The following is a 27771-nucleotide window of genomic DNA, read 5'->3' on the forward strand; positions in this document are numbered from 1 at the left end:
GCCTGGCTTCCTTCCTTTCCCCCACCTGCCTGCCAGAGGCCCCTGTTCCCCCTCCTCCTGCCTCAGGGATAAGGGACTGCCTTGATCTGCAGTCTGACACCCCTCTCAGGGGGTTTTCGGGAGTTGGTCCATACCCGCAGCTATAGGAGTCGGTGTGGGGACCAGGAGGGCATCTAGGCCTCGATTCCTGGCACTACGTAATCCCCTAAGCTGGAGGAAGTAGCCTGCAGAGGCCCAGGCCGGGATGCTGTGGTCATGACCCCATTACCAGCCCAGTGGTTTTCCAGCTTGAGAAGACCTGCCAGGGAGGGGAGGGGAGAGGCCCCACCTGCCCACCGGCTCTGCCATCCCAGCTGCAGCCCTGCTGGTGACTCATGCCCCTGGGGAGTGAGCCGGCTTCTCTCCCCTGGGGCACCCGGGGCCTTGGTGCTGAGCCCAGGGCCCCAGCAAGCTGGTGGCGGGGACGTGGGGAGGTGTGGTGTTGGGATTGAGGCCCTCTGTCTGGGGAGAGGTCGCAGCAGATTTTTCTTGCACCTTCTCCTGGCCCCGAAGACTACCTTCCCTTTGCCCACAGGGGAGGCCACAGCCCCCCAGTTACATAATGGGTCCCAGATGCCTCCTGAGTGAGCAGCCCAGTGGGGCAGCTGGATCCAGGAGTCCCTGTTCCCCAGTGCCCGGCACTGGGCACGACCCCATTCCACTGCCTGGGCTCACTGAGGGCGTGGGTGGTGCCTGCCTTCCTACGCAGCCCCCAGCAGGGCTGTGCCGCCTGGGAGGGATGGGGAGGCCCTCTCCAGGGAAATGAATTCCTGGCCTGACCCCAGATGCCGGCCTGCCCAGCTCTGCTCCAGGGTAATGCTGGGTGTACACACAGCCCCATTGTATGCCTGGGCTCTGTGCCCGCCATGGGCCTGGCACCAGCTCTATCAATAGCAGTGGCTCCTCAGTTCCTCGGCACCCCCTGCCAGGGCCCGAACCACTGGGCCCCTGGTGGGGAGGAAAGGAGGCCTAGTGATCGGGGTGGTGGGTGTGTCCTGAGTGGAGGGGCCGGGACCATTCGGCCCCTTGAGGAGCCAAATGAATACATTTGCTTTTCTCACCAAGTGTGAGGTACAGGAGCAGGGAGCGTTATCCCCCACTCATATGAGGAGACCGTGGCATTGAGGGGCAAGGTGACTTCCCCAAGGTCACAATGCTACCAAGCGGTGGAGCTCAGGGCTGAGCCCAGGCGGCCTCGGGACCAGAGTTGGAACTCGCTTCCAGCTCGGGGTTTAAGAAAAGGCAGGCCTGCCTTCTTTTCACAGCCCAACTTTGGGGACTGTGGCAGGCCACTTCTGGAAAGTGTATGTTCCCAGGGTGGAAGGGGGCCCAGGAGCAGTACGGTCTGGAACCCCATGTGCTTGGGAGAAGCGTGGTAGTTAATTTTCAAGGATGATGTAGGTGGCTGAGTGGGCAGAGCAGGTCTCCAGATCTAGAAGACAGCTCTGTGCCTCAGTTTCCCTCCTCCACCTGCATCGTGTATCTCCTGTGCTTCTTGGGAGGGCCAAGGAATGTAGAGGTGAGACGTGGCAAGGGCTGGGGCCTAGAGCCTCACACTCTTTTCCTCTGCTCCACAGACCGGTGGGGAAGGCCCCCTTCCCCAATCTAGATGCCCCTGGAGGCGGGCTGCCAAGGCATCCAGGCGCTTCTATTCTGAGAGTCCGTCCTGAGCTGCCCCATCTCCTCAGGTTTCCCAGCCCGAAGGGACCTCTGAGGCTGTGGGCAGCTTGCAGAGGGGCAGCCTGGCTCTAGGCTGTGAGGGGGGTCCCGCTTCTGCCCATGTCCCTCAGGGCAAGATGGATGGTGACCAGATACCACTCTTATGGGGTCTGTCCCATTTCTCACTCTCTGGGGCTCTACCTCTACCCCACGAGCCACGACCCCTGGGGCTGGGCAGAGCTGAAGCTCCTCCCTTCCCTTGGCCCACCCTCCTTGTCCCCTGTCGTCCTGGGCATGCGGCCTGGTCCCCTCCTTCAGTGCCACCTCAGCCCTCTTAAAAAGGGACAGGGCATTCTGCAGTGACCACAAGATTGTGTAACGCCATGGCTGGGCCGTGGGGACAGGTGGGGAAGAGAGAAACTGGAAGCTCCCTTTTCCACCGCCCCCCCCCCACCCCCTGCCCCGGAGCCTTGTCTCCCTCCCCACTCTGCTGGGGCTCAGCTTTCTCTGTTTATGCCGCTCCCACCAACCAGCCAATACAGCTCCGTCCGAGGCCACAGGGGTGGACACGTCCAAGGGCTTCCGGAGATGAGCGATGTTTGGACATTCTGCAGAAGGAAGGGGGATGGGGCGGAGGAGAGGGAGCGAGGAGGCCTCCTCAGCTGAGCCCAGAGCTCGTGGTGGAAGGGCATCCTGGATGCCTCCAGGCCTGGTAGGGAGTTTGGACTCTGGAGGACAGCGGGGTGCCATTGGGGGTGATGGAGCAGGCGATGACTTTTCTTTGTTGCTCAGCCCATTTTGTGTCCACTCCCTTGTTCTCTCAGGGCTGTTTCCTTTCTCTGTTCCTCCAAAGACAATAAACCCTTCTCTCTGCTCTTCAGCCCCTTCTCTCTGATTCCTGCTCACCCCCTCCCACACGTCCCACACGTTCTTGGCGTCCTCTGCTCCACCGTCTTGGCCTGTTCCCTTGCCCTGCTTTGTCTGGCCTCCTCTCCCTCTCCCCAGCCCCCGACCCCCCTTCCCTGGGGTAGGGCTTGGGTGGAGTTGAGCCTTTGAGGAATGGGATATGGGCCTGGCGGGACCACACAGGGTACTGGCGCGATGGAGAACGTCTCCGGAGGATGCTCCCTGTTCTGACATGGCTCTCTACACCCTTCAGAAAACGACTGGGTCCCACAGTGTGGCTCGTCAGGAGGATCTTACTTGTAATTTGTCAACCTGATACACGGAGATACAGATTTGTCTAGCCGATAAATCAGAGAGTGGCGGGCCTTCGTTTTCTTGTTGTTAAGTTTGGCAGAGAGGATATGGACCCAGATGGGAATCAGACTGCAGACAACTGTTGTTTCCTCCCCAGCATCCATCTACCTATACACGTACGCACGCATCCGTTATATCCCCATGCACCTTGTCCGTGCTCTCATGCATGCATAGCCGCCCGTTCATCAGATACTTACTGAGCACCTGTGTTAGGTGTTTTACATTTAATCCTTACAGAAATTCTCCAAGACGGGCATTCTCAGCATTTTGCACATGAGGACGCCAAGGCCCCGTGAAGTGAAGTGAGTTGCTGAATGCTGCACAGACAGTAAGGGACACATCTGGAACGTTCAGCTCTCCATGCCTGGAAAGACAAGCTCTTAGTGTGGTATCAAAGTGGCCCCCCCGACCCCGGGTGTTCCCAGTGCATAGTTCTTAGCATGGAACATCACAGCTGTGCTATCGAATGAATGGGCCTGTCGAGGTTCTGGAATGCTGGAGTTCTCTAGCTCCATCTTTGGTCCATCCCGGGGTTGGGGGGCAATGCAGGGCCCCGAGCCCTCTTGGCATTTGCCACCAGTAACCACGTGTTGGCATGACCACCCCTGGAATGGATGCTTCTTTGTCATAGAATGTGCCAGGCGCTGGCGCATCCTTGTTTCTTCGCTCCATCTTGCCAACTCTGCTTCCGAGGGAGGTCTTACCCCTAGCAGGTGGGAAAGTTCTAGGTGCACGCTTGGCCACTGCACCCAGTCTCCCCCAGTGGCTGGGCTCTCAGGCTGGCCCTTTTACTGGCCTTTCTTTCTAAGCTTTTGAGTTAGCTGCTCCGTTACAGGTCCGAACCTCCTCCTCAGGGCCCACTGGCTGAGACAAGGATGTGGGTACAGGTAGTTTACTTGGGAGGTGACCCCAGGAAGAGCCCGCAGTGGGGTAGGATAGGTGGGGTTGGATAGACAGGGAAGGGAAGGAAGCCAAGAAAATGTGTGTTTGGGAGCAGGTGACTGCTGTGACTTCTGAGGCTCGGGCTCACTGGGGGCCCCTGTAGAACCCCAGGACGAAGTGGGGTGAGGGAATGGGTGTCTCTTCACTAGCCCTGCAAGGTCTCTGGCTAAGAGCTGCTGGGGGAAGACGGGATGCTGGCTCTGACATGGAAGAGGGTGCCAGCAGCTGGCAGGGGGTGTGGCCGGAGCCCTGATGGCCTCAGCAGCACCCACCGAACCCAGGCCTGGGAGTCCCTTGGAGTATGCCTCTTGTCAAGCCCCGTGTCCCTAGCGCCCACGAAGGGACGCTCTCTCCAGGCCCACGAAGCTGCCACGCTCAGCTGCCCCGGGGCAGACCCTGCCCCCTGGAGCCAGTCGCCAGGGCCACCTTCGTTGTGTTCAACAGATACTTAAGGAGCTCCTACTGTGTGGCAGAGGAAGCTGTTAGGATCCCTCCGGGCACTCACAGCAGAGGAAAGGGACCCAGCACACACGAGGTCCTTCCCGTAGGTCAGACACCGGCAGCCATTTCCAGGCCCCATCCGAGGCAAGTGCACTTCTCTGGGCTCCGTCCGCTCCCAGAGGGCGGGACGGATGTGCTGGGTGGCACGGAGCCTGGAGCCACCTTTGAGTCCCCTCCCAGCCCCAGCATCCTGAGACTGTGATTGTAGCGGTTTCTCTGACTTCCTTTTCCTTTCTCTCAATGCCCCTGCCTCTTCCCCTCCTGGGGCCACTGGCCCCATGGCTGCCACGTGGTTGTCTTCTGGTGCCCTCCCTCTGTGTCTCTATGAGGAACAGGATGCAATTTGCGGGGCAATGGGAGGGGGGGCATTTTATTCAAGGGCATCCTTCTGTGTCCCTGGTGAGGGCTCTGCCCGGCGCCTGCTTCCTGGAGAGGGGCCTCCTCCCTGCTGACTCCTGCTCCCACCGTGCAGATTCGCACAGCAGTCCGAAGCCTTATGGGGCTGAGGGCATGGGAAGAGTTAAGAGAGGGAAGTGGTGCGTAGGTAAGGCTTGGGGGTGGTGGTGGGGGGAGGGCAGGAGGCGAGCAGGGGGCAGGTGCTGGGCCCGGTGGGGCGCCGGGCGGCAGGTGGGCCTGCCAGAGCCTCGGCTCCTTGACCTCTCTCTCCAGCCGCCACCCTCCGCCTTTCCCTCCAGGTTTGGTCGGGGCGCAGGTGTCAGGGTGGGCCGCAGGAGTTCATCTGCCCGTGATGGCTAACCTCACGACCTTTGACATTCTCTCCTCGTCTGCCATGCACCTGCCCCGCTTGCAGAGAAAGGTGGCTGCGCTCTTGGGGCTGGTGCACTGGTGTGACGGCCGGGAGGACAGACGCTGTTGGCGTGGGCCCCAGAGGTGGACTTTATGATGAGGCTTTCGATGGGTGGCTCGGGTTGGAGCTTAAGCAACTTTGGTCCAGGGCGGAGGTATGAGGCGTCTCACCTCCCCAGGAGGGAAGCTGGGGAGGCACAGGACGCGGTGGTTGGGAGATCACGAAAGGGCGAGAGAGGAGGGGTGTGCCCCTCCCCCATCCCGACAGGCACAAAATCCAGGGCACTTGGTTCCTCTCTCTCTGCCCCGCTGACGGCAGGGTGCTTCTTGCATTTGAGGACAGAAACAAAAGTTAGGCAAGCTGCTGTGCGAATCTGGAGAGTGAGACTGGGGTGTCCCTCCCATACCTGCGTGTGTGGCAGAGACGGGGCAGGGGCACGAAGCTTACTCCTCCGTAGGTAGTCACGGTGGAGTCGCCACTGAAGACATTTCACTTGTGGGGGGCGAGGCTGGCTGGCGGGGCATCTGCCAGTTGGAGGAGGGGTGGAGGGGCCAACTGGAGTGTCCCCGGGGCAGGACAGAGGTGAAGCTGAGTTTGCGGTCTGGGGCAGCTGCCAGCACCGGGGAGGCCCTGGGGTGGGCAAGGGCTGGGACAGGACCCAGGCGAGGGAACCCCTGGTTTTGTGCCCCACTCGTGTCCCCAGAAGCCCAGCCTGGGGCACGGGCAGGGGAGGAGGGCCAGCGGGGTAGGTGCCTGTAGTGAGCCGAGGAAGGTCTGTGGCTGTCCCGCGGCCTCTGTCTGCGCCGCCGGCCGCCCTGTCCTGCCTCCACCGGGTGTGAGTCAGACCGAAAGCAGAAGCTGCCAGACATTGCACAGGGTGAAGCGAGACAGAACCAGCCGTGCTATTTTGGAACCTGGTTAATTCCCCTCCTGTCCCCCACCTCGCTTCTCTCAGGGCTCCTGCCCCCTCCTGGTCACTAGCACTTTGCCTCCCTCGAGGGGACAGTTGGGTTGGGACTTGACTTCCCCTGGCATGCGGGGTGGGGGTGCTTAATGTCCCTCCCCTTGCTGGACCCCCTTCCCGGCCAAGAGGTGCTGGCTTCTAGGAAGCCAGCCTTCTGGTATTGGGGGACAGAGTGCCCCCTCCTGGCTGGAGCTCAGAGCCCTTGATCAGGACACCCTGGCGAGATGATGGTCTGTCCGCACGCACCCTCCCCCGCCCATCTTTCACCACCCTCAAGCCAACTGTCAGTTGCCTCTCTCTCTCTGGAGCTGTGAGCTACAAGGCCTTCAGGGGACAGCCTCTCCCAGCAGGGACTCTTAGAGCGTCGGGAGGGATTTCCGGACCCAGAGTGGAGATATTTTGGGGCCAAGGGCCTTTCCAGAACCCATGACATCACATACCCTGCAGCAGCCCCAACTCATCCCCCTAATCTATGGGTCTTTCTTGGGCATCCTAGGCCTGCTTGAGGTTCTGGCCCCACATTTTAGGCTTTCTTTGGAGCCCGCATGAGCCTGGGGGCCCCTGGCAGTCCAGTCTGCGGTGGCGAAAGAGGTCAGTAGGGTGTGTGTTTCTGAACTGAACGTGGAGGTGTAGAGGTGAGAGCTATTACCCATCTGTGGGCAGGGTGGACAGGGGTCCCGCCCCCACCTGAAGCTGTGTGGCGGGACAGAGGGTGGGCTTTGCGGTTGCCCTATGAGAGTGTGTGCGTCAGAGATGGGCATGGCCTCCCCTGTGTGTTGCTGCCTCTGGGGGGACCCTGAGGTCCGAGCTTCACCCAGCAACCTGGGGTGGTAGATTTCATGCTTGGGCGGGGGGGTGGTCAGCAGGCACATTGCAGGTGACCAATTACTGCAGTTGACAGGGATGTGGGTCCTGGTCAACCTTAAGAGAGCAGGACTCAAGCTTCTCGTTGCTCAGATGGATTTGGGGCTTAGGCAGTTGAGAGCAAGGCTAAGGCAGTCAGGTCTCCTAGGCCGCCTGCAGGGGCTTCGGCACGCCCCCTGCCTTCTATACAACACATAGCAATGAGTTAAATGCACAGCCAGCCCAGAGCCCAGGGCCCTGTGATCCTGCCTCCACCTTGGCTCCTGGCCCCGAGAATCAGGGCTGTGCGCTCAGGGTCACCGTGGGGCTCAAGAGAGCCCTGCTGTCCCTGCAAGTATGTCTTCCCGCCAGGGGCCTGCACCTCCTCACTGTCTCCACCCGTCACCCACTTTTATACTTGGAACCAGGTGACCAAGCCCCCAGAAGGCTGCAAATGACTTCCCCCATCAGATCTCCTAGAATGCTATGTGAAGAAGCAGATTCTGATTCAGTGAGTCCGGGCTGGCCTGAGAGAGCCTGCATTTCTAACCAGCTCCCAGGGGAGGTGATGCCTGGGGGTCCTGCTTTGAGTGGTGAGGCCTAATAAAGCCCTGTCCCATCTAAACTCCAGCCAGATTGGCATTGCTCACCTAGCTGGGGAACTAACACTCATGGGCCACCCCCTAGGTGCCAGGAGCATCACACACTTGAGCTCCTTGATCCCTCCTTCACCTACTCTGAGGGAGGTGGCATTATCACCATCCAGTGTTACAGATGGGGAAACTGAGGCTCTGGGAGATTAAGTTCCTGTCCCGGGTCACACGGCTGGTGAGTGGCAAAGCCAGGCAGGGACTGAATGGGGGATAGTTCTGGAGGGACAAAAGCTGAATGAGGCTGGCATCCTGTCTCACCTGCCTGCCCCAGGGCCCCCCTCCACGAATGGGTTTGCCATCACCTGCCTCCTCAGGCCCTTTCCAGACAGACTCCTCAAACGGGCATCTAGCACACTGCCGTGGTCCATGCACTCACGAGCCTGGGCCAGAGGCTGGGTGTGCAGACTTCTAGACCCCTACCAGCTGTGTGACCTCAGGCAGATGGTCAGCCTCTCTGTGCCTCAGTTGCTCTCTCTCTCTAAAATGGGGGCTATATTGCTACTTCCTCACAGGTGGGTGGGCTTGCTTTGAGGATTAAATCAGAAATATATTTCAACTCAGAACAGTGCCTGGTGCATAGGAAGCGCTCAGTACAGATAATAATGAACTCCCGTTGCTTGGTACCTGGGAGACTAGAGGCCACCCTCTCTGTACATTCACGCCATGGCCACACTCGTAGGTGTTTTCCTTCCTTCTTTCCTTTCCCGTCCCCTCTGCCACTGTCTCACTGGACACTTCAGTTACAAAGAGATTGTTTCCAAAGTAATCAGAGGCCGATTCAGCGCTCGAAGAGGAAGTGAACGGTGGTTCGTTTGTGGCATACAAGCCAAGCCACAGGGCATTGGAGAGGCTGGGGTGGGGCTGGGGCGGCAAGGATGCAGAGGAAGCCCCCCCAAGAGCAGGGGCCGGAGCCAGAGCTGGTGGGTCGGGCGTGCCGTGGACCCGGGCCTAGGGCAGGGAGGGCAGGGGTTCAGAGTCAGATGGGAGGCGGGAGCCACTCCGTGTGCTGCCCGCACGCTGCCCCGCGCCTGCATCCTCTCCCACCCGGAGTCACAGAGCCTTCCTTGCCCGCGTTGAGGGCAGAGCGCTAGGGTGTGCGGGTGGGTGGGACTGCTGTCTCCTGAGCAGAAAGAAAAGCAGAGGCCGGACCCCCAAGGCTGCCACAGGCCTGGAGAGGGAGTTCGTGTGTGTGCGGCAGCAGTGGGAGTGAGAGTGAGGAGCGGTACCTGGCTCTCCCGCTCCCGGCCCCGCAGGCTGGCTCCGTGGGCACTTGGCCTTGGCTGTGTCCACGCTGCCCGGAGCCTCAGGGTGCCCGGACAGAATAGGAAGGGGCCTGCCAGGGATCACGTCCTGCCCTCTCATGGTATCAGCCAGGGTCCAAGGCCCAGCGAGGGGCAGGACCGGCCTGAGCTCACAGCTGGGCAGTGGGACAGCCAAATGCAGGTCTTCTAATCCCACTGTGCCCTTGGGAAGCGTCGGACGCTTTGGTCCAGGGCTGAAGGAGCCCTTTTGGAAGAGACTCATTCCCAGGCGTCAAAACCGTCAGGTCTCCTCTTCCTTGCTGAGGGCTGACCTAGCACCCAACAGAAGGTCAGCTGGTCTTCCTTCAACAGGGAGAGGGAGGTGGGCTGGCTAGCGTGGGCAGGGGAGGTCAGGGGCTTGGGACCCTTGGCGTCCCAATCTTGAGTCCGTGCCCTGGACTTTCGGCCCCCTTTGGATCTGGGGGGCCCCTCCTGCCCCTGCTGCAGTCCAGGCCAGACCTCTGTCCATGTAATTGTGTTTCTCTCCAGTCAGCTTGATATACTCTCCCCCTCCCCCCATTGCCCCCTCATGGCCCATGGTAACTGCCTCCGTGAGATCCAGATCTCTCACCTTAGTCTCTTGAGCCCCTGGGAGTGGATCAGTCTTAGCTATTGAGCAAAGAGAGTTTTCTGTAGGCGGATGGGGTCTGGCCTGCATTTGGGGGCTTCTGGGAGGGGTGTGCAGGCCTCTCTGGGAACCCTTTGTAAGATCCACTGAGGGTAACTGCGGGCGGGGGCATGGGGCAGTGCTGGGAGTTTAGGGGGACAATAATCCACCTACGTGGACCTTCGCTATTGGCCCCTGGTTTCTTCCCCAGGAAAGAAACTGGTGGTGGTCATGCACCTCAGAGAGACCCGGGCTTGCATGCCCACCTCACCGTGTTCTCCCTATGTGACCTTGGACAAGTCACTTAACCTTTCTGAGTCTTGGTTTTCTTATCTGCCAGAGATGCTATTTGTCCTGCGAGATGTTTGTGAGGGACAAATAATCTGATGTGGGTCACATGCTTAGCTCAGTGCCCTGTCCAGAGTAGGGACTCAAGAGTGTTTGCTGAGTGAGAGAACAGGTGATAATTGAGCATGCCTTGGGTCACTGGGCAAGCAGCATTCTGGGGCCCTGAGTCTCGTTCTGGGAATTCCGATGGGTGGGATGGGGTAGAGGTTCAGAAGAAGAACGCTGACTTCTGGGGTGCACCTGTGTGGCTCACTCAGTTAAGCGTCTGACTTGGGCTCAGGTCATGGTCTTGAGGTTCACTGAGTTCTCTGCTAACAGCCTGGAGCCTGATTCAGATCCTCTCTCTCCCTCTCTCTCTGCCCCTCCCCGACTTGTGTGCGCTTGCTCTTTCTCTTTCTCTCTGTCAAAAATAAATAAACATTTGGTGTGCATGCGTGGCTCAGTTGGTTAAGTGTCAGACTCTTGGTTTCGGCTTAGGTCATGATCTCGTGGTTTTGTGGTTTGAGCCCTACATCGGGCTCTGCACTGAACAGCACGGAGCCTGCTTGGGATTCTCTCTTCCTCTCTCTTTCTGTGCCCCTCCCCCACCTGCGCTGTCTCTGTCTCTCTCAAAATAAATATACTTAAAATAAACAAAAAAAAAAAAAAAAGAAAAGAAAAAAAAAAGAAAGCTGATTTCTCTGGAAGCTTCTTTGTACCTGTGGAGACTGGTAGGTGGCCAGGAAACAACTGGAGAACAAAGCAGTGTAGCCACAGGCAGGATGCTCAAATGGACCAAGTGTCAGCCAGAGGAGATGGGGACAGGGGAGCCAGGGAAAGAGAGGAGAGAGACAGCTGCTCACTGAGGGGGCGGGGTGAGGGATATGACCATGTGTGTGTGCATGTGTGTGTGTGTGAGAGAGAGAGAGAGAGAGAGAGAGAGACAGGCAGACAGAGGGTCTACATGTGTGGCTGGGCTGTATCTGTGCATAACACAAGGGCAGACCAGGACCTTTCTAGTTTCTTCTCTCCATGCTTCCCAGTTACTCATCCCTCAGTGGCAGTCTTCCTGGGGCAGGCTTCATGCCAGGGTCTGGCTGGTGCCTTTGGGACAGGATTGGCGCCTCTCTGGTCTGGGATCGCCTTTGAAGGCTCTCCATTTGCAGCACAACTGCTGTGCCTTGCCCCCGGCCAACAGGCGGGCCAGCCAGGAGGCACCAGCTCCCACCCTTTCCTGTGGGATGTGCGCTGGGACGTGGGGCTGATGGGCCTGAGCTGCAGGCACGGGGCGGCCACTGAGCAGGCCAGGAGCTGTGGCTGCCCTTCATCTCCCCTCTCCTTCCTTTCCCTCCTCCCTGCCTCCTGCCCCTATTCAGAGATTTAAAAACAAGCCCCTATTCCCCCCTCCCCCCACCAGCCCTGCAGCCTCCTGCAGTGGGTTCCCTAGAGGCAGGTTCTCTGCATGCCAGAATCAAGTACATCCTGGGTTTGAGTTTGTGCCGCCACTCAGGTGCTCCGTGCAGACCACCCTTTTGGGGCTTTAGTTTCCTCCACTGTTTGTTCCCCGTCTTTACTGATCACAAACTGAGGACTGGCCAGCCTGTGCCGAGGCTTGGCACTTGGCAGAGCGATTTTGTTGCATGAGAGACAGGGAGAACCACATCCTACATAATAGTCTTTATGTCTGTCCAAGGTGGGGGGGGGCACTCAAGCCAAGGGATGGAGGTGAGACCAGACATTCCCTCTAGGGGAGGGTCCTGGAGGGAGCTTTCCCGGGTGATGACAACGCTCTCCATTTTGGTCTAGGTGGTGATTACACAGACATACACACTTGTAAAAATGCATCAAGCCTTACGCTTTAAACCTGTGCATTTTGCTGGGCTAAAGGGGAAAAGGCCAAAACCTTAAGATAAAAATGTTAAAAGCGTGGACCACCACCTCACTCTTGCTTCTGGTACCAGATACCTTCTGATCAAACAGTGGACGGGCCCCACTTTGGCCTCTCATGACATGTAGAGAACCACTGGGCCAGCTTCAGACAAACCACCTGAATTATGAAGTATCTCCAGTGTGCTGGGCACCGTGCTAAGTGCTCTGTCTGCTCCTGGTCTCTTAAAACCTGGAATTAGGATCATTATTACCCACCTGTCTCTCCCATAGCACTGCGGTGAATTATGTGATATACAAGCTTTGGAAAAGAAAATCTTATAAAAGCTGGCCCAAGGCCTTCCCGCCCTAGTCCCATAGGGGTCTTGATATGTTGTGTGTGTGTGTGTATGTGTGTGTGTCCCTTTTCTCAAAAGAAACTTAAGAGGAGCAGTAAGAGAAGACAGTTCAGGGATGCCCTAGACAGGCATGGACAAAGGGACGATGAACAGTGACAAAGTGGTGACATCTCTCCCCTGCCCATGTCTCCTCTGCCCTTGCCAGAGGTTTCTATACCCAGCATCCCAACTTAGATCCCAACTGTTCTGGGAGAGGTGGCTCCAGCTGGTAAGCCCCACTTGATTGATGGGAAGACTGAGGCTAGGCTGAGACACTGAGTCAGGCCCGAGGCGGGGACTCACATCCACGCCTTCGGATGCCAAGTTCTCACAGCATCTTGCGGGCAGGACTGCCGGCTCCTGGGAATCTTATGACATCCGCCCACCCCTAGTTCTCTTTGAGTCCAAGCCAGTTGATGACCCCCAGGCCCTGCAGGGACCCGTGACCACCTTGGTAATTTCCAATGGCCACGGCCCAAGGCACGGGGATCGTGGTGCACATCCTCATTCATCAGGCCTTCCTTTGCCACTGCCTCTGCCAGAGGGAGCTCAGAGAAGACAAAACAAACCCGGGGCCTGGAATCTTCCCCCCTCTTCCCTTCCCAAGGCTGAAAGGTTACGCAAGAGGTCATGGGGTCCTTCCCCCTGCCTCCGGGAGCCTCAGCACCTGCTCAGTAGGCCTTCCTTTAGTGGTTGGTTTGATTTCCCTCCAACTCCATGGGGCAGCTCCCGCCCAACTGCTAGTTTGTAACAGCCTGGATCAGAAGAAAGCTTCTTCCGACCACAGAGGCACAGAAAGTAATAAATGGCTTAAACAGGCATCCCGGCCTTTGGGCTCCCATTCTTTGTTGTTTCAGCCACCAGACATGTGTTTTTCTGGGAATACAGGAAATTATCTCTGCCCTTTGAGGAAGGGCAGAGTTTTCTCTGCTCGTGTTTGGGGATTCTAGACCATTCCATCGTCCCAGACACCCTATAGCCCCTGGGCTGGGCAAAAGAGATCAGCTAGTGAAACCCTTTGATTGTAGGGGACTTCTTCAGTGGGAATCCCTAAAATAAAATGTGGCAACTCCTACCCCCAAGTCCAGGACAGAGGGGCCTAACTGAAAACCCCAGGGTCCAGCCTCCCCACTCATTAGCTCTGTGACCTTTGGCAAGTAACACAAACTCTCTGTGTCTGTTTCCTCATCTGTAAAGTGGGAAGGGGTGGGGGCTGGGAGAATACTGGTACTCAGGTCATGAAGTAATTGTGATAATGAAATAAAAGGTGCTTCGAACACATCGTCTATAGTAAGTACACCATAGGCGTATTTCTAATTATTAGTATAAAATATTTTTTCCTGATTAGAAACACATACGTGTTCATTATAGAAAAAGAATAACATTCCAGAAAGTAAAAAGAAAATCACTCATGATTGCATCACCAAAAGAAGTCCATGATACTTTTATATATTTCCTCCCCAGAGGTTTTTCTACGCATATTTGTACATGGTGATGATCAGATTTTAAAAAAATGTTTATTTATTTTGAGACAGAGAGAGAGAGTAAGCAGGGGAGGGGCAGAGAGAGGGGGGACAGAGGATCTGAAGCAGGGTCTGTGCTGACAGCAGGGAGCCTGACGTGGGGCTTGAACTTGTGAACTGTGAGATCATGACCTGAGCTGAAGTCAGATGCTCAACTGACTGAGCCACCCAGGCGCCCCCAGATCAAATTTTATATACAACTTTGCATCCTCCTTTTTGTCACCTGACATATCCCCATGTTACTCACTGCAAACAAAACAATCCACCAGGAAGAATACCACAGAATTTATTTGACCATTTGGTATCCTGACACAGGAGATGTGTCTTGCCTGCGTTTGAACTTCACAGACATTGAAGGTGCCATACGCATTTTTGTGGCTCCTTTTGTTTAACAGACATGTTAAACACCCATGTCTGTTTGCAGACAAAGAGGCGTCTGTGCCGTGTGTAGCAATAGTGGGCTCACTGTCATTCCCAAGTAGCATTCCAGTGGTGATGTACCGCAGCTCCCTTCTCCATTTCCCTGCTGATGGACATCTGGTGTTTTCCGGTAGTGCTGCTGAGAACGTTCTAGCGCGTGTCCTCCGGTGAACACATGGATGCTTTTCTGTTGGGCATTCACTTCAGAATGACGTTGCTGAGTCATGGGGTATATGCTTTCTGCTTCCTGCTCCAAGTTTTATTTTTATTTATCATTTAATGTTTTTTATTTATTTTTGAGAGAGAGAGTGTGAGCAGGGGAGGGGCAGAGAGAGAGAGGGACAAAGGATCTGAAGCGGGCTCTGTGCTGACAGCAGTGAGTCCGACGTGAGGCTCGAACTCACAAACCGTGAGATCATGACCAGAGCCGAAGTTGGATGCTCAGCCGACTGAGCCTCCCGGGGGCCCCTTCCTGTTCCAAGGTTTCAAGGATCGCCTGGAAGGCAGAAAAATCCCCAGGGAAGGTCAGGCCCCACAATTAACGGAGGGGTCCCGGCTCAGCGAAGAGCAATCTGAGGGGTGCTGCGTGATCACGCTCCCTCTGAAGGCACACGTCTGGGGCTGTAATGGGAAGTGAGCTGGACCCCGGGTCCTGGCCCTTCAGCTCCAACTGGCATGTGACTTCTGACCCGCTGGTGGCCACTTGGCGTCCTCACCCAGGGTCCTCGGCTGGCCTAACAACCATTGCATTGAGGAGGGCAGGGCTCAGGCCAGGCTCTGGGTGGCACCGAAGGAACTGTATCTTTATATGTGACTGGAAGCAGGTCGGGCTCCTCACAAACGCTGGAAGCTGCCTGCTTTCTTTGCCCCTTGTAGTAAAAGAATCACACAAGTAGCACACAGCCACCCTGTAAGACTTAAGTGCTTCAAAAGTAAGAATGAGAGTGGGGCACCTGGGTGGCTCAGTTGGTTAAGCGTCCGACTTCGGCTCAGGTCATGAACAAACGGTTCGTGGGTTCGAGCCCCGTGTCGGGCTCTATGCTGACAGCCTGGAGCCTTCTTCTGATTCTGTATCTCCCTCTCTCTGCCCCTCCCCTGCTCACGCTGTCTCTCTCTGTCTCTCAAAAATAAATAAATGTAACAACAACAAAAAAAGTAAGAATGAGAGACTAGAAAAAAATCCCTGTTTACTACTCCCTACCCCAAAGGTGACTGCTCTGAACATTTGTGGCGGGGGGTGGGGGGTGTTGGGGGAGCCCAGAATAGAAGTTCAAGAGTGGTTGTGAACCAGGCAGCCTGGGTTATGTCCATCATGCTGCTTAACAGCTGTGTAACCTTGGGCAAGTGATTTCACCTCTCTGTGCCTCGGTTTCCTCCCTGGAAGCTGGGGGGCAATGATAGTAGCTACCTCATAGGGTTGTTGTGAAGAATGGATGAGTTGACCTGCGAAAGCACATAGACCATCCCTGACCCAGGGCAGGCATTCAAGAAACCTTCTGATCCTTCTCTAATCTGTTCTGTATGTTTACCTACGTCCTGTCTAAACGGGCTCAGGCTGTGCGTTTAATTCTGAGGTTTCCTTTTCCAACTCAATGCTCTATCTTTGAGATCTTTTTTTTTTTAAGTTTGTTTATTTATTTATTCATTAAGAGTGAGAGAGAGAGCACGAGCTGGGGAGGGATAGAGAGAGAGAGGGAGAGAGAAAATCCCAAGCAGGCTCCACACTGTCAGCGCAGAGCCTGATGTGGGGCTCTGTCTCATGACCTGAGCTGAAACCAAGAGTCTGACACTCAACCCACTGAACCACCCAGGCACCCCTGAGATCTTCTTTCTCTCTGAGGCTCTCCTGTGCTGGGATCCTCTGTCTCCTTGCCTATCCCTCATGATTTTTCCCTGTCTCTGCCCTCCCCCTGTCCCCTTTCCCTCAGGAAAGGTTCTGAACCTGTTCATACTAAGGTATAAATGGCTGATGAGGGAGGCCCCCACATAGGCTTACATGAAACCAGCCCTGCCCTGACCAGAGACGTGCCCGGCCTTTGAGGGGGAGCCCAGCGCCTGTCTGTTATCAGATGCCTAAGGGCATGCTAGGGAGTTCCACGCACCCACGGTGTCTCCCTGAATCCTCACAATAACCCAAGTGGCAGGTGCCCTTATGGGCTTCATTTGGCTGAGGAGAAAACCAAGGCACAGAGAGGTTAAGTGGCTTTCCCAGTCACCCAGCCAGTATGGGCACAGCGGGTGGATGGGGGTTGCTTCAGCCGCATCTGTTGTACGGGGAAGCTCATTTTGGTCACACTAAGCTGGAACCCAGACTCAGCTTAGGGCAGGGGTAGTTACGTGGGAGGTTCTGGGTGAACAGCGGGAGGGGGGTGGTGGGGAACGCCCGTGGGTTCTGAGGGCGCAGAGAGGGGCGGCTCTCATTGTCTTGGCTAAAACTTCAGTCCCTGCCACATTTTCTATAGGACTGGGGAGAGGCAGGAGTTCTCTGGGGCATTAGACCCCCCTGGTCCCCTCAGGAGGAGGGTGTTACTCGGGGGTGGAGGCAGGGGAGAAGATTCTTCAGGGAAGCACGTAGCCCTGGTGTCTGCAGACAGCTGGCACTCCAGGCCCCTGGTGTTACCGAATGCATGAATGGTGGACCCCTTCCCAGGCCTGGTGGGTCTGGAGGTCAAATGGTGGGGAGGGTTCGGGGGTCATTTTTGGTTCTCCTGTGTCCCTACTCCCGGTTCTTCCCGGCCAGACCGGGCAGCGGCGCGGGGTGGGGGTTGCTTATGAATGGCTTTGAGAGGGAGCAGGTGTGCTTGAGGGCTGGGCAGGGAGTGGTTAGCATGCCCAGGGGCTATATGGGCCACCTCCGTCTGCCCTCAGATCCCCTCAAGTCCCTCCCTTAGCCCTGTACCCATCCCACCCAGGCCAGGCTCAGAGTCAGAGTGACCCAGGCAGGGTCAGGGGAGGAGGCTGGGACACGGAGGGAGGAAGCAGCCCTGTGACTGGGGTGACAGCTTTGACAACGGGGGTGGGGGAAGGGGAAGGCTCACTCTGCCGGTGTTCGAGCCACCCTCTGTCAGAGGACAGTGGACAGGCTAAGGCTACAAGCACCTTTCACCGCCCAGATGCCTCGCGGGTTGCCATTCTCCGACATCCCCCCCAGGAGGCTCTTCCTGCCTCCATTTCACAAATGAGCAGACTGAGGCTGGCGCAGCCAGTGAGAGACCGAGCCGGCCTTAGCCCAGGTTCTCCTGTAGCAGAGCCAGCTCTGGCTCAGCCTGGGATGGGCACCCAGCCCTTTGTCGGAGCAACAAGGGGCTCGTTCTCCCCCAGTCCTCCCCGTGCCGGCTGGCACTGCCAGGCCCCGTGCCGCTCCCCCCGCCCCCCAGCAGGGACCAACTGAAGTCAGATTGTTCCCGAGGGGCAGGCTCCCCAGTGCTGCGTGGGTGAGCATGCAGGGGTGCAGGGTGTGCAGCTGCGGGCAGCGGGCGGGGCTGGGGTTGGAGCCTGGGAGGTCTGCAGGGCTGCAGTGCGGGGGTGGGGGTGGGGGTGGGGTGGGGTGGGGAGTTGGTGATGGGGAAGACAGGCTACCACTCTTTAGGAGCACGGGAAAGGGGTGGAGGCAGCAGCTGTATCCCCGCTGCAGGACAGAGAAAGGGGGGAGCGGCGGGGGTGGGGGGTGGTGGTGACTGCTCTTTTCTCCTTGGGGATGGTCCTGTTGGGAGCTGGAGAGACGCTTGGGGCTAAGGCAGCCCCTTCGCTAATTCCTGGCCGGGTGGCGGGGGTGGGGCAGAGAAGGGAGGAAGGAAGGTGAGTAAGGGTCCCTGAGTACGCAGAGCTCTGAGGCGGATGGCGTGGACCCACTCTGCAAGGAAGCATCCATGGTGGTAGAGGGAGCCCTGAGTTGGGGGTCATGTGGCTTGGGCTCCATTCCTGGCCCTGGGCCAACCAGACGTGCAACGGGGGCCAGGCTGCTGCCCAGCTCTGCACAGACACAGCAGTCCCCTCCGCCCCCGCCCATCCCCGACCCCTGCCCACACGGGCTGGGGAGCCAAACTGGTTGGGGTCCCATCTCTGTCTCTGTCAGACACGTAACTTCCCTGGGCCTCTAGTTTCTCCTTATCCGTAAAAGGAGAATAATAACCAAGGCTGCCTCATGGGGCTGTTTGAGGTTAAAGTGCTTGGAACAGCGCCCAGCGCCCAGGAAATGCTCAAATAGATGCAAATTATTATTATGTCCATGATCCAGTGATTTTCGCTGAATATTTGCCAGTACCTTCCACTAATGCCGACTGAGTTCATGTCTGGCATTAGGCTATGCTGCTTTCTTTTGCTACCCTCCCCTCTCAGAGCTCTGGGTCTCATTCTCAGGATCCTGGGGTGCCGCTCTGGCCTCTGGTCTACACTACAGCTGACCCTGCCAGCCTCGTGTGATTATTCTTCACTCACCCACTCCGCTTACCAAGTGCCACGCACTGTGCAAGACACATTATCTTCATTTAACATGCCCCTCAATCTTCTGAAGTAGAAACTGTTTACAGATGAGGACGCGGAAGCTCAGAGAGGTTAAGTGACTTGCCTAAGGTCACACAGCGAAGCGGCAAAGCTGGGATTTAAGCTCGTGTCTGCCCTGTTTGCTCATGCTTGCTCAACCACGACGTCATACTGCCTCTTGCAAAGACCCCGGAGATGGGACCCTCCGCCAGAACCTTTATGGAGTTGGGGATCCCTGGAGGCTTTGCACCTTTCAGGGAGTGTTTTAGCGGGGCGGTGGGGCTTAGAAATCATTTGGTCCAACCTTTTCATTTTGTGCACAGGGAGACAGAGGCTGAGAGGAGAAGGGAGGTGCCAGGGTCCCTCGGTGAGCTAGGGACAGAATGGGCCCAGCTACAGGACTCACTCTGTCTTTTCTTCCCTGCTTCCTCACCAGGCCTGGGGGCCTTAGCCCCCCATCCTACCGTGACCCATCAACGATCAGGGCCGACATGCTAGGTGGAGGAAGCCCTCCCTGGACTCTTACAGGCCCCGGGTTATAACATTCACTGGACCGTAGACTCCATGAGCTCAGGGACTACAGCTAGCTTGTCGCCGCACTGCCAGTGCCTGCTTCATAAATAGTAATCATTCCCTGTGCGCGTTGGTGGAACAACTACGTGTTCCAGGCCCTGGGCTAAAGGCTGAAGGCAGAGCAGTGAACAAGACAGAAAAAATTCCTGCCCTCAGGGGAGTTTGCATTCCTAGTGAGAGATAGACATTGAGTGAAAGAACCAAGCAAAAATGCATAATATTTAAGATGATGATAAGTGTTATGGAGTAACACAAATAAGGAAGGGGCATAGGGAATGGAGGGGGGAGGGAGGGAGGAATTTGGCAGTTTCAAACAGGTTAGTCACGGAAGGTCTCTGTAAGGTCACATTCGAGCCTTGGAGGAGGTGAAGGAATGAGTGGTGTCTGGGGGAGGGGCATCCCAGACCCAGGGGCATCCCAGTGCAAAGGCCCAGGGGTGGGAGCGTGAGGTGTTTGAGGCTGGTGGGTGTGGCTGGATCAGGCCGAACAAGTGAGAAAGTAGGGGAAGATGGGGTCAGAGGGGCCCATGATGTGCAGACAGATCACAGAGAGCCTTTTAGGGTGGAACTTCAGGTTTTACTCTGAGTGAAGTGGGAGCCATGGACAGTTCTGAGCAGACAGAGGGACAAGATCTGACTTAGGTTGAACAGGATCCCCCTGATTCCTGAGTTGCAAGTAGAATGTTGTGGGGCCAGAAAGGAGGGTGTCTGAACATTGGGAGGCTCTTTTGAGGAAGCCAGATAAGGCAAGGTCCAGGCTGGGCCCACATGGGGCAGGCAGGTGGAGGTCAGATCTGCCAGGATGCAGTGTGATAGAAAGAGAGGAGTCAAGGTCGGCTCCAACCTTTTGGGGTCGACCAGCTGCAATGAACAAAGAAAAGAGGGTCTCCATTTCTGGCCCAGGAACCAGGACACTTGGCTTCAAGTCTCGGCTCCGTCACTCTCCTGCTTGGTGGCCTTCGGCAAATCCTTTCTCCTTTCTGGGCCTCAGTGTCTGCTCCTGTACAACGGGTGCGACCCCCTCCACCTGGCCTCCCCAGTTCCCCAAGACCCGGGGCTCCGAAGAGGACGCGTGCCTCACAGACTTGCCCCCCTCCCCCTGCCCACAGGGAGCCAGTGCCAGTGGCCGCCATGGCGTCGCGCATCGGGCTGCGGATGCAGCTCATGCGGGAGCAGGTACAGCAGGAGGAACAGCGGGAGCGCATGCAGCAGCAGGCCGTCATGCATTACATGCAGCAGCAGCAGCAGCAGCAGCAGCAGCAGCAGCTGGGTGGGCCGCCCACCCCGGCCATCAACACCCCCGTCCACTTCCAGTCTCCACCACCTGTGCCTGGGGAGGTCCTGAAGGTAGGGCGTGTCCCGAGGTGGGGCCTGTCCCCTCCCACCCTGCTTCTAGGAGCCCTAGAACCCTTGCCTTCTCCCCCCCTCCCAGGTGCAGTCCTACCTGGAGAACCCTACCTCCTACCACCTGCAGCAGTCCCGGGACCAGAAGGTGCGGGAGTACCTGTCCGAGACCTACGGGAACAAGTTCGCCGCCCACATCAGCCCCGCCCAGGGCTCCCCGAAGCCCCTGCCGGCTGCCTCCCCGGGGGTGCGGGCCGGACACGTGATGTCCTCCTCAGCCGGCAACAGTGCTCCCAACAGCCCCATGGCCATGTTGCACATTGGCTCCAACCCCGAGAGGGAGGTGAGTGAGAAGTTGGCCAGGGGCTGCCATGAGCAGAGCTGGTGCCAGGTGCTGTGCTCCTGGGACTCCTGGTCTAATGGCAAGGGCAAGGTGCTGCTGTCAGGGTCCCTCCCAGTCTGAGGGGGAGGTCCTGCTCTCTCAGGGACCCCAGTCTGAGTGGGGGAGACACAGCCCTGCCTCAGGGACCCGAGTGTGAGTGGGGGAGACACAGTTCTGGCCTCAGGGAGCCCCAATCTGAGGGGGGAGACACAGCCCTGTCCTGAGGGAGCCTCAGTCTGAGGGGGAGACATAGTCCTGACCTCAGGGAGCCCTAGTCTCATAGGAAAAGCCTCGCCCCTACTTTTGAAAGCTCGACTAGGGAGAAACAGGACCCTCCTACCGGAAAGCCCAGCACACCTGCAAAGCCATGTCCAGACAGAGGGTATATAAAGCAATCTCCCTGGGGCAACTTGGCTCTTTGGGAAGAGCCCTGGCCTTGGCCTTGAGGCCTGTGGGACCTGGACAACTCATCCTCTCTCTGAACCTTTTTCCTTCACTCCACCCAAGATGAGTCAGTTGAGTGAGGTGGGCTCCAAGGTCCCTTCAGATCAGTGGCTGTCCCGGTGCCCCTTCCCTGTGCCTTTCTCCAGGTGGGCCCTCCCCAGATGGACTTTTCTCTTTCAGTTTGATGTCATCGACAACATTATGTGTCTGGATGACGTCCTGGGCTTCATCAATCCTGAAACTCAGATGCCCAACACGGTACTGCTGGCCAGGGTGGGGTGGGTGTGTCAGAGGGAGAAGGTAGAGGTTCTACAGTGGCTCTGAGCCTGGACAGAACTAGAGACAGGGCTCCCCACCACCCCCCCCCCGACCCCCGGCCCCAGGCAGAGCCATCTTGCTGCAGATGACAGTCGCCTCCATCAAATCACATGACCAGAGCCCAAGGCTGAGCAGAATTATGAATCCAGAGAGACGTGTCTAGCCTGTGTGCACGAGGCGGGCTTCAGTGGGGAGTGGTGGCTGGGCAGTTGGGAAGGCTTCCTGGGTGGGGTTAGGGGAGGGGGCAGGAGGGACTGGTGCCGGGCCTCAGCAGAGCAGGGAAAGCATTCCTGGAGGGGAGCAGTGTGGCCCTGAGCTGATGAGTTCCTTTGGGATCTGGGACATCCCTCTTTTGCAAAGCCTAGGGCCAGCGGGCACAGGCCTGTGTCCCTCACTCCACGGGACAAGTGATAGGGGGCTGGCTTTGTCCCCTCCCTCCAGCAGCCTCCTGGAGTGTGAATGCTCTCTGGGCCTCCTGGACAGGGGTGAAGAAGCAGATGGGAAGGAGCCAGCCTTAGAATCAAGAGGCCTACCTTCTGGCTTTGGCTGTGACCTTGGGAAGTCCCTTAACTGTTCTGAACGCCAGTTTTCTCAGCAGCAAAATGGGGGTGATGCCGTCTACCCACAGGATTGTGGGAAAATGAGATAAGGCAGGAAATTGGGGGCTAGCTCCACACAGGGTGACACGTTTACACGGAACAGGTGGAATTGTGGGTGTCCCCACCCCTTTTTGGGAGGTCCTGAACCTCAGCTGCTTGCTCCTGCTCCTTGGGCCTGACCCTATGACCCTGATCCTGGCCCCAGCTTAGGACATTGAGGGGAAGCCCCCAAATCTTTCAGCGGGAAGTCAGAGTCAGTCCTTAATCCCCACTGCCCTGGTGACATTGCCCAGTGGCTTAGCAGGAACTGGTCAGGGCCAGTTGGGTCTGAAACCTACTGCCAGCAGAGCAGGGAAGGCTGGGGAGAGAGAGAAAGCCAGACTGCACAAGTGTCCGGTCCCTTTAGGCCGGGTATCTGGTAGGGCACCTGTGTGCCCACCTAGGGTTCTGGACCTGTGATTTGCTCTGTGTGTTCCTGTGGCAGGAGCTGGGGTGATCATTCCAGAACTCAAGTCTGTCCCTGTCAGGCCTCTGTTTATCCCCCTACTGGCTGCCCATTGCAATATGCCAGGGTCTTTGCAAGTCGAATCTAGAACTCCAGGGTGTATCTCCTGCCCTGCCCACATCACGCTGTCTACTCTTGCAGCTCAAGCTTCTACTTGTGACAGCCCCCCCCCCCCCCCCCCCCCGCCCCAGCTCTGTCTGTCCAGCCCCGTGTCTTTGCTCAGCTGTCCCCCTGCCGGTCCAGCCCTTCCTCACTTCTTTGCTCAGGACTCAATTCAAGTTCCATGCCCTCCAGAAACTTTCCAGAAACTCCAAAACAGATTAGGTGCTCCTCCCCTGGGCTTCCAAATGCCTGGGACGACTTCATCCCCTCCCCTGTCGGCCCTTAGGGCTGTTACCTGGTCTGATCACTCTGCAAGGATTCTAGCCACTAGGCTGGTGGCTCCTGGAGGGCAGGGGCCACACCTTATTTAGTTTCCAACCCTACAGACTTCCAGTAGAATTGCCCAGTGAAGAGGCCCAGGGTGGAGCCTTGACATCCTGGTGCTGGCTGCAGACCCTGTGAGCTGAAAGCGTGGCCGGGGAACATCAGTACAGCCTCCCCTGGGCATCCCTGGGAAAGAAAGGCTGTTCCTGGGATGATGGGCCCTGGGCAGGGGCCCCTGTGGAGAGGGGACTGCTCACCGGGTCCCTCTCCCCACCTCACCCCACAGTTGCCCCTGTCTAGCAGTCACCTGAACGTGTACAGTGGTGACCCCCAGGTCACAGCCTCCCTGGTGGGCGTCACCAGCAGCTCCTGCCCCGCTGACCTGACCCAGAAGCGAGAGCTTACAGGTACCACCTCCCTGCCTGCCTGTGCCTTGGCTCCCTACTCCTCCCTGTCCTTCTCCCTCCCTCTCAGCTCCTCTCTCCTTTCCCTGGCCTCCAGATGCTGAGAGCCGGGCCCTGGCCAAGGAGCGGCAGAAGAAAGACAATCACAACTTAAGTGAGCCCCCCACACCCCCCACCCCCACCCCCTGGGTTCCTGCTCCCTGCCTCCCTCCTCCTCACTCTCACCTGAGCTACCCAAAAAGCCACCTGGACCCGAGCCCTCATTGGGGCTTTAAATTTTTTAATTAAAAATGTTTTATTAATTAAAAAAAAAAAAGCCACTCTGACCTGCCTGGGTTCTACACAAGACCTTAAATCTGCGCTGGGATGACTGTTGGGTTCAGCCCTGCCTTCCTCCCACTGGCCCTCTTTGGGAGATAGGGGTGGGAGAGGGGCTCCGGAGAAGAGACATTCATGAAATCCCCAGCACTTCAGAGTGAATGGGTTTATCATGTCGTATTGTTGTCTTTAGGGCGTGCAGCCTGGGAAGCCAGGGAAGGTGTTCTGGGTCATGTGGGCAGGGACTCCTACCCCCAGCCGGCTTTGCTGCCTTGCAGAGCCGCTGGGTTGTATCCATCTGCACCGGGGCCCCTCCTTCCCATAGTGATCCCATTCCCTTCCTCACCCATTACTTCCCAGAAGGGCCAAGTCACCCCCTCCCTGGGCCGGGCAGACCCTTCTCCTCCCATGGGGTCCCATCCTTCTAATTGCTCCCTCCGGGATTTGTTACCTTTAGTTGAAAGGAGGCGGAGGTTCAACATCAATGACCGCATCAAGGAGCTGGGAATGCTGATCCCCAAGGCCAACGACCTGTGAGCAGTTTCTAAGGGAGAGGGGGTGGCGGCGGGCGACGCTAGGGGCTGGGGGCGGGGCAGCAGCGGCTGACCTGGTTGCCCAGGGCAAGGGCTGGGAAGAGAATCCCTTGGTTGCTCCCTTCTGAGAGCTTATCATCTATTTGGGAAAAAAAGATCCCTCCCTTATCAGGACAGCTCCAGACGGAGGAGCAAAATCCCAGAAGTGAGGCAGGGGTGGGGGCTTCCTGGAGGAGGTGTCATGCTGGGATCGTTTGGTGAGGGCTTTTGGACTGGCTTGGAGGGGTCCAGAGAGTTGAGAACTGACGTGGGTTTGGGCGGCCCAGAATGGAAGGCCTGGGGAAGGAGGCCGCTTGGCATTGCTTGCTTCCCTGGGATTACCGGGGTGGGCGCTGGCAAGAGTCACCCGCGAGGGTCTGTCCTGTTCAGATGGGAGCACGGCCTTCTCCACAGATGGGGGCGGGGCGCGTCTGGGGTTCCGTGGGCAAAGTTGGGAGACCTGCGGCATCGGCTTCTGGAACCAAAGCGGGGTTTTCCTTCCTCCCGCTGAGCCTGCACGTGTGATTCTGCCTGGCCCGCAGGGACGTGCGCTGGAACAAGGGCACCATCCTCAAGGCCTCAGTCGATTACATCCGGAGGATGCAGAAGGACCTACAGAAGTCCCGGGAGCTGGAGACCCACTCTCGGCGCCTGGAAATGACCAACAAGCAGCTCTTGCTCCGCATCCAGGTGCGGCCCCTGCCCTTGGACTTCTGGAGGAGTTCTGGCTCCTGCCGCGGACCTGGCTCCACCCCCGGGGGGGAGGGGCAGGGCTTATACTTCCGGAGTTGGAGGAATGAGAATGGAAGGAACGCTGGCTAACGAGCAATCCCCAGCAACTTTAAGCAACAAATACCAGCTAGAGATTCTGTTCTGTGAGACCCTCATTTAGAATTTATTTATTTTGAGTGGGAGAGAGAGAGAGAGAGAGAGAGAGAGAGAAAGCGCGCGCGCATGCGCGTGAGGGAGGGGCAGAGAGCGAGAGAATCCCAAGCAGGCTCCACGCTGTCAGCGCAGAGCCCAACATGGGGCTGAATCCCACCAACCATGAGATCATGACCTGAGCCCAAGAGTCAGGATGCTTAAGGGACTGGGCCACCCAGGCGCCCAGCCACGTAGCTCTTATGGTGACACTGTTGCCCCGGCTCACATTTCCTTAATCAATGCAAGTACATACCTACACTTAACCTCAAGGGGGCAGGGAAGTGCAAGCCTACCTCGTGTGGAAGGCAGAGAGCTGGAATTATTTGGAATGCTAAGTCTCACCACTGGAGAGAAACTACAGAAGGCTTGGGAGAGTCACTCCTACCATCTGGAGTGGAAGGTTCTAGTCTTGGCTGTGCTCAGGGCCTCTGTCCTCTTTGGATCTGAGGCTGCTCATCTACACAAAGGGCGGTTGCATGGCAGCTTTTAAACTTTTCTATTTCTCATAGGAGGTAATACCACTGACATTACAATCCAGCACACAGAGCCACACTCCAAGTGAAAAATCAAAGTTTCATGAAAGAACCCTCCTTCTTAATAGATGCAGTGCATTCTGGTAATTTCTATTCTGGTCTAGTCTAGGCAAGTCTATTTCAATTAAAAAAAAAAATAGAGGGTGAGCTGGTCAAGAGGCACTACAGTGGTTTCACAACCCGCTAATGAGTTGTGACTTGTAGTTTGAAAAAAACACTGGTCTAGACTCTAGAAGCCTATACTTGCTTCCAGTGGAGCCATTTTGTGGTCTTGGGTGCAGCCAGGGGAAGGGCAAGGGGCTGCGGCAGGGGGGCCCCGGGGAAGGGCGGCTGGGGCCCATGAGTGTGCCCCCAGCCCTCTCTCTGCCTCACCTTGCAGGAGCTCGAGATGCAGGCTCGGGTGCACGGCCTCCCCACCACCTCCCCATCGGGCGTGAATATGGCCGAGCTGGCCCAGCAGGTGGTGAAGCAGGAGCTGCCCAGTGATGAGGGCCCGGGGGAGGCCCTGCTGTTGGAGGCCGAGGTCCCGGATCCTGAGCCACTGCCGGCTCTGCCCCCCCAGGCCCCCCTGCCCCTGCCGGCCCAGCCACCTCAGCCACCCTCCCCATTCCACCACCTGGACTTCAGCCACGGCCTGAGCTTTGGGGGCGGGGGCGACGAAGTGCCCCCAAGCTACCCCGAACCTTTGGGGCCAGAGCACAGCTCCCCGTTCCCCAACCTGTCCAAGAAGGATCTGGACCTCATGCTCCTGGACGACTCACTGCTACCGCTGGCCTCCGACCCTCTCTTCTCCACCATGTCCCCCGAGGCCTCCAAGGCCAGTAGCCGCCGGAGCAGCTTCAGCATGGAGGAGGGCGACGTGCTGTGACCCTGGCTGCCGCCATGCTGGGGAACGGGGGCAGGCCTGGGGGCTGGGAGGCCCGGGGCCGCCTCCCTCCCACCCTTTGGGCTGCACTTGTGTGTGAGGTAGCAAACTGGCCTGCCTCACTCCTTCCTGTTGGCCCCTGTTTGGACTTAGTGCCTGCTTGGCAGCCTGTGGGGTCAGGAGAAGCCCCCCCCGCCTGGCTCAGTACTCCCCAGGGACAGCCCTCTTGATGGGGTTGGACAGGAACAGGACTTCAGCCTGGCTCCTGGAGGTGAAATCATGAGGGGAAGGGAGGGGACGGGTGTGCTAGAGGTAAGAGGAGGTCCTGGGTGGGGTGGGGGGGGTGTCTCATCTTCTGAGTCTGATCCCCACCCCTGCCGGTGAAGGAGGACATGTTGGAGCAGGGGGCTCAGGAAGTTCCTTTTCTGAGGCAGCGACTGGTCCAGGGGGTGCCCAGGCCTGCCTTTCTGGGACTCAGATGGCAACAAGTCTGTCCTCCAGCCTGGCACCCCCACCCCCCTTTGGTGCTAACAGCTCTCTACCGGGTGGTGTGAGGGCGGGGGTGGCTGGAAGAGGGGGCGCTGGGTTCAAGTTAGAGCGTGGGGTCACTGCTGGAAGAGCAGCTCCCCCCAGGCTCCCCACTTTGTGCCTTTAGTAAACACTGTGCTTTGTACCTGCTTGTCCTCTGTCTCTTTGGAGTGTGTGTCTGGGGCTGACGCAACAGGATTGGGAGGATTCAACCCAATGCGCACCATTATGGATTTCGAATTCCAATGCCCTTTATGGGGATCGGGGTAAGGGTTACAGAAAGGAGGGAACAAGCCCCATCACCTGGTTCCCCCCACTTCCCAGACTTGCCTCCAGGGGAGCTGGAGATGTAGCCTTACTTAGGGAGCTTAGGGACGGAAGGGGGACAGTGTCCCTCCTTGTGGCCACAAGATGGCACTGCAGCCACGCTGGTCCCACGCCCCA

General features: G+C 57.6%; 1 protein-coding gene across 5 annotated transcripts in view; it reads left to right on the forward strand.

The window, feature by feature from the left end:
• Positions 1-27472, forward strand: part of TFEB (transcription factor EB) — a 54302-nt gene extending 26830 nt beyond the window's left edge. For 3 of the 5 annotated variants that reach the window (XM_027057787.2, XM_053222824.1, XM_027057784.2), the window contains exons 2-9: positions 20275-20512; positions 20598-20852; positions 21516-21593; positions 23470-23590; positions 23685-23741; positions 24363-24438; positions 25020-25167; positions 26314-27472. In XM_027057787.2, the coding sequence (XP_026913588.1) occupies positions 20297-20512; positions 20598-20852; positions 21516-21593; positions 23470-23590; positions 23685-23741; positions 24363-24438; positions 25020-25167; positions 26314-26802 (1440 nt within the window). In that variant the 5' untranslated portion in view covers positions 20275-20296 and the 3' untranslated portion in view covers positions 26803-27472. Of the gene's footprint in view, positions 1-12; positions 4946-20274; positions 20513-20597; positions 20853-21515; positions 21594-23469; positions 23591-23684; positions 23742-24362; positions 24439-25019; positions 25168-26313 lie in introns of those variants that run through there. The other 2 variants (XM_027057783.2, XM_027057785.2) reach the window with 2 other exon arrangements.
• Positions 27473-27771: the final 299 nt, after the last annotated feature.

Source organism: Acinonyx jubatus, chromosome B2 (assembly GCF_027475565.1).
Source record: "Acinonyx jubatus isolate Ajub_Pintada_27869175 chromosome B2, VMU_Ajub_asm_v1.0, whole genome shotgun sequence".
Classification (NCBI taxonomy): Eukaryota; Metazoa; Chordata; class Mammalia; order Carnivora; family Felidae; genus Acinonyx; species Acinonyx jubatus.